Here is a 6,656-nt window from a genome sequence, read left to right on the forward strand (position 1 = left end):
GACACATGGACCAGTGGAACAGAATCGAGAGTCCAGAAGTAAACCCATATTTATATGGGCAAATAATTTTCGACAAAAAAGCCAAAAACATACAGTGCAGAAAGGAAAGCCTCTTCAATAAGTGGTGCTGGGAAAATTGGAAGGCCACCTGCAAAAGAATGAAACTAGACACATCAAAATTAACTCAAAATGAATTAAGGACCTGAATATAAGACTCGAAACAATAAATTGCATAGAATAAAACATAAGAACTAAACTCAAGGACCTTGGACTTAAAATGGATTTTATGAATTTGACCTCAAAGGCAAGAGAAGTAAAAGCAAAATAAATAAATGGGACTATATCAAGCTAAAAATCTTTTGCACAAACTAAAATCCAATAACAAGGTAAAGAGACAACCATCCAAATGGGAAGATATATTTGTAAGCAATGCCTCTGATAAGGGTCTAATATCCAAAATATACAAAGAATTCATACAACTCAAAAATAATAACAACAACAATCCAATTAAAATATGGGCAGAGGACCTGAACAGACACTTCTCCCAAGAAGACATTGAAATTGCCAACAAATATATGAAAAAATGCTCAACATCACTAGCTATTAGGGAAATGCAAATTAAAATTACAATGAGATACCATCTCACACCTTTTAGAATAGGTATAATCAACAGAACAAGTAATAAAAAGTGTTGAAGAGAATGAGGAGAAAAAGGAATCCTCATACACTGCTGGTGGGACTGCAAATTGATACAGCCACTATGGAAAACATTATGGAGATTCCTCAATAAACTAAGAATTGATCTACCTACCATATGATCCAACAATCCCTCTACTGGGTATTTACCCCAAAGACTTGAAAACAAATATCTGAAAAGATATTTGCACACCGATGTTCATAGCAGCATTATTCATGGTGGCCAAGACATGAAAGCAACCAAAATGTCCTACAATAGATGATTGGATAAAGAAGCGGTGATGCATATATACGATGGAATGCATATATTACTCAGCCATAAGAAGAGATATAATACTGCCATTTGCAACATGGATAGACCCGGAGATAATCATGTTAAACGAAATAAGCCAGACAGAAAAAGTTGAAAAGCACATGATATCACTTATATGTGTGATATAAACCTAAAAGAAACAAATGAAGAAAACAGAGACTCATGGACATGGATATAGACTAGTGGTTACCAGAGGGTGGGAGGAAGGGAGGGAGGAGGTAGATGGGCTACAAGGGGTCAAATATGTGGTGACAGAAAGAAATCTATGGGCATTGAATACTCGATGCAATATATATATGTGCCTTACTGTTGAATTGTACACCTAAAACTTACTGGATTTTGTCAACTAATGTCACCTTAATAAGTAAACAAACAAACAAACAATCTCGATATAATGGTAAATAAATAAATGGGGCAAAATACAGAAAATGTAAACAGGATATACAATTATATAAATAAGAAAAAAGCAAATACTATAAATAGAAAAAAGACCTAAAGGAAATTCAATCAAAATGTTAAATGTAGTTGTTTATGGGTATGAAGACTCACTTTTTCCTTCTACCTTATATTATTCCATAAAAGTTTAATCATATATTTTGAAATATAAAAAATAAAAAGTTCTAAAAATCAACTGTAAAATTCATGTATTACAAATAAATTTCATTGACTATTGTTTTTTTCTATAAATTTTCAATTCTATTGTGTTGTATTTAAAATTTTTGATCAATAAACACAATTAGAGAGAAAAAAATACTACCAGTTGACAATTCATCAAAATTATTTTTATGATAGTGGTAAGAATATTGGGCATTAGAATATTGTGATTCCTCCAAAATGAATCCATGTTTTCTAAATTAACTAATTTTTTTCAAACATGATATTTTTTTTTTCTGTTTTCACAGAAGATATTTACGCTATTTTAGTTAGGTAGCAAATTTTCATTGCAAGATTTACTGGAAATACAACTGCTGTTTGGATAGAAGATAGTAGTTTACTAAATTTGAGGATTACCTATAAATTAAAAAACATATCTGTACATGTTAGCACATTGACTCTTTTCAGTGTCGTCTATTCAGATACCATATGTTAGCAATTTTAATGAATAAATTACTTGATAGCAAAAGACAGTAGATGGACTATACAGTTGTCAGTGTATGTACACCAGAGAATCAAAGGGATAATGAACCCTGTCAGAGTTAATTTCCTTCCTTCCTTCCTTCCTTCCTTCCTTCCTTCCTTCTTTAACTTTTTATATGGAAAACTTCAAATCTATAAAATTTAAAAGAACAGTACAATGAACACCTACTTCTCAGTCATAGTTATCCCAACCACCTTTGCCAATCTTCTACAGAAAATGTGCAGATCAACATCCATCCATTCAGGCAAAAGTATTTATTGAGAAGTTCCCAAGCCTGGCACAGTTCTTGAATGATAATAGATGAAAACGTGCCTTAAAATGCAAACTATGACATAGATTGAATGCTAGCTGTGCAGTCTTAGAAGACTATTGCCTTCAACTGTTTCTTTATCTGTAAAATGTGGTTGTTAAAACTACTTCCTAAGATTGATGACTGAGTGTCTAACATGTGGTGATAAGTATGCATCCATTTCAACAGTTAAAAGGCTCAGTACATTTTGTTGGTTGTTATTTACTAAAAGTATGAAAATCAGTGAGGCAGCAAAGCTTCAGAAAAAAGGAGCACAATCTCTGGGTTCAACTATCCTGAGTTCAAATCCTGGCTCCTCTACTTATTATCTGTGGCTTTAGATACATCACTTGAGCTCTCTGTTCCTCTTATCAAAATTATTCTCAATAATAAATGATGCAAAATAAAATGAAACTTCAACTCCTATAACCTAAACACAGTTAAGTAAGAGATTGATTGAAACGCTGAAACAAAGTGAGAATAGTATAGAAAAAAATTAGTAGGTAACCAGTAAGGAGCAAGAATAATTATGAGAAGAGGGGTGAGGGGTAGGGGAGGAAGAAGGGGAAAAGAAAGCAAAAAGAATGATGGCATAATTAATTAACTTTTTCTACCTTCTAGGGAGATGGACCAGTTTAAACCTCTATGATGAGCTCTCTGACTTGGTGGCAAATGAGAAGATACAATAAACTTATTCTTCTCTCTCTGTCAATTCCTATCTGCTTCCAAATTGACAAAGTTTAGGGAGGACAGACTCATTCCTTCTCCTTCCCAATTAGCTTGGCTCAACTTAGAATTTTATGTTAGTTTCAAATAAAAAACATGGTGCCCGCTTAAGTTGGATTTATACATCTTTCAAATTAGCGTCCTTTTAGAATTGAAGAGCAGACTCAGAACTGATTTTTCACAATTTTTTCTTTAAGAATGAAAAATGTACTGTTACACTGCTTCTCTGAATATAGAGGTGTTTCTATCTTTGAAAGTTTAATGTAATTCAAAGAAGAAAAGTACTTTAAAATGAGAAACTAAGACTAATTTTTATTCTCTGTTTTCATAGGAAAAAAGAATGACTGATGTATCATAAATAATTTCTATTTTTGTCTCGTTGGCTAATATGTTTGAATTATTTGAGACTAGTAATTAATAATTTGAGCCTGCCATCATCAGCAAGGGTTTCCTTATGTATATTAAATTAGAATTATAATTCAAAGGTAATATAATAAAGATGGTATGTGTTTTAGAAGGGAGGGGCAAAAATTTGAGTGAATACAACTCTCTTTTTATATTTTCTACAAATCTTCCTTTGATCAAACAAAACATGTTTTAAAAAACTGATTTAGATAATAACTTATCAGTCTATGGCCCAGAATTAAGATAATAGGTACTACTAATTCTATGTGTTACATTATGACATTAACTTCAGTTTTATGAATCAGGCACTAATATAGAGTCAAATCTATTATGTTCATTAGAATTCAAACTTCAAACCCTGACTGCCCCACATCCCAGCTTGGAGATCCTGGGAAAGTTACTTTCTAGGTCTCAGTTTCCACATCTGTAAAAGGACTGTTGGAAAGCAATCGATCAACTAAGAAATTTTGAAGTCCCCCAAAGATAAAACAGGGAGTCCTGTGGGATTGTCGACATGACTGATGTGCAATAGAAGGACCTCAGAGAAGGTTACAAGCCAGTGAATCTCACTTCTGCACCTGCCAAGATGATAGGCTACATACACTATGTAGTTCTGGCCCACTGACAACTATGTTTCTCACAAACATCAATAAAACAATTAACATTCACTGCTGAGTGCTGGTCACTGGTGGATAACCACTGAAGACATAAGAAGTTATACGCTGTGATTATGCCCTCACTACAATGAGAACACTAAAATCAGATATTAGATCTGGCACTTAATAAGCAGAAGGCAGGCAAACAGATAGGCAATTAAGATATCCTTGGAGAACTATACACACAAACACACACATACTCACAGACACACAACACAAACAGTGTTTCCATTCAATTTAGACCATTGGCACTCAAACATGGCTGATCATGAGAATCACCTAGAAAATGTGCTAAATTTATAATTCTTGAGCTTTAGCATAGCCTTACTGCCTCTGAAAATCTATACATGAGAGATTAAAGTCTGTTTTTTCTCTGTTACGGAGTTTTTAAAGCTCACTTGGCCATGCTAAAAACCAACCACTTTGAGCACGGTTGTGAATGTTGACTGCAGATCTGCAGGCAACAAGGATGAAAGTGAGTCAGACCCCATGACAGTCCACTAGAAACACCCACTCTACTGATTAATATCAATACAATGTAGTACGTGCCGAATCCCAAAGAGTGACACAGGTAATGATGTTCCAGAGGTTCAGATACATCAAACCACCAGGACTGATTCACCTACCTCTGTTCTTTGATGAGGAAATAAGAATGTGGGTAAGAGGCATCAATACCTTATTTAAGAGTTTTCTTGATTCAGATTTTAGAAATGAAAGTATTGTAGTCATTATCAAATATACTGTCAATATTTTAAAGATGAAAACTAAAACAAATCTTTGATAAGTTTTCACACAGAAGGCCATTTGCAAATCCAACCGCCATAAAATTAGGAAAAGCAGTTTACCATGGAATTAAAAGGAAGAGACAAGAAACAAAAGTTGAATGGGTCCCTCCCTTTGTAGATCCTTATATGCTCACACACATCCCCACACACACACTCCCTAAGGTTAGTAGTAAAACTATCCAGAAACTTTTCTTATGGGAGTTGCCAACTTTGTATTGCTTTCTTCAACATCTGACTTATTTCTCTACACTTTGGACTCATGTTTCTGATTCGAGGCTCCTCCCCAGTGCCTAACAAGAGACCTAGCACATTGTAGGCAATCAGTGGATTTATCGTGTCAATGGAAGTGCCCAGCGCCCACTTCCCTTTTGCCTATACCCTCAGACTCCGTGGAGTAGCATCCCTGGCCCTGAAATAACCATAGGAAGATTTCCAAACTGAGGAGCCAAAGAAAGTAGAAAGTGGGCATCTGAGCTACAAATGACCTCATAGATCTATGCCAGATGCATGAATATAAAAGTGTGAACTATTCCTTATAATCACATTTGGTACCATGACACTGGGCTTTCATGGGGCTCGTTTTGGGGGTTTCTCCTCTACCTCAGCATTCTACTGGGCCCATGAGCACAAGGCCCTCTTGAATGGGAGAAAGGAAAAGGTAAACACAAGGAAGAACAAAATGAAACCTAAATTATTTTCTCTAATTGTTACCCTACACATACACACCATATGCAGATGGACCTGGGTTATTAGTGATAATAAAGGAAAAGAGGAAAAGTATCCCCAGGTTTCACCCAACCATACCAGTCAAACATACAGGTGTAGAAAAGAAGACATGGAACAAAGGACTGAACAAACTAAATATGAAGAGCACTCAGCTTCTCCTCCCTCTTCAAACCCTGGTATCTGTGTGCCCGGAAATAGTGGAGAGCTCTGCTCTGAGCAGCTTAAGCAAGACATGAGGAACCTGGAGGATCTCCAGAGGGAGGGAAAAAAAAAAAAAGGGCTGGATGGAACATCTCAACATAATGGGAACATTCCAATTATGAAATCGCAATTATTCAGTGTTAAAGACCTAGGTGGCAGCAGGACATGACTGAAGATTTTTTGTTGATCTTGTGGTTTGAGTCAACAAATCATGGATACTGTCTTGGCACACACCTGTGAAATGTAGGAGAGAGAATTTTAGGACATATATTAATCTATAGGCACTATCAATGGAATATATTCATCTAAAAGGTGAGATAGGAAAAAAAGTGAGAAAAGAGGGAAGGGGGAAAAGGTAAAGGAGATGAAAGTGGAAGAACAGGGGAAGGAGGAGAAGGGAAAAGAAAAAAAAGAAAAAAAAAGAGCTTAGAACAATTCGTGGGAGAGAACCATTATGATTGGCCCCAGTGAGAAAAAAAAAAAAAATCTGCCTTTCTACAAAATTACTTTGTTCTGTTAGAAACAATAACAAGCTGACCCTGACCTTAACCTAACATATCAGCAGGGATCAATCTAAGGTCGAATGTCAATCTATAACTACTGCAACAATTACTTAGGGCAAATACATATATACACATCAAGGATTTGCCCTTAGTAATTATGGGAACTAGTTAAGCCATCTCTGAAAGACTGTTGTCCTCGTATCTGATGCTGGAGCTTA

General features: G+C 35.3%; 1 protein-coding gene across 1 annotated transcript in view; it reads left to right on the top strand.

Moving 5' to 3' along the window:
• Window positions 1-3,075, top strand: part of LOC102892822 (transmembrane 4 L6 family member 4) — a 44,167-nt gene extending 41,092 nt beyond the window's left edge. The window contains exon 5 of the mRNA XM_006926206.1: window positions 3,058-3,075. Coding sequence (XP_006926268.1) covers window positions 3,058-3,075 — 18 coding nt within the window. The remainder of the gene's footprint in view (window positions 1-3,057) is intronic.
• Window positions 3,076-6,656: the final 3,581 nt, after the last annotated feature.

Source organism: Pteropus alecto, unplaced genomic scaffold (assembly GCF_000325575.1).
Source record: "Pteropus alecto unplaced genomic scaffold, ASM32557v1 scaffold239, whole genome shotgun sequence".
NCBI lineage: Eukaryota > Metazoa > Chordata > Mammalia > Chiroptera > Pteropodidae > Pteropus > Pteropus alecto.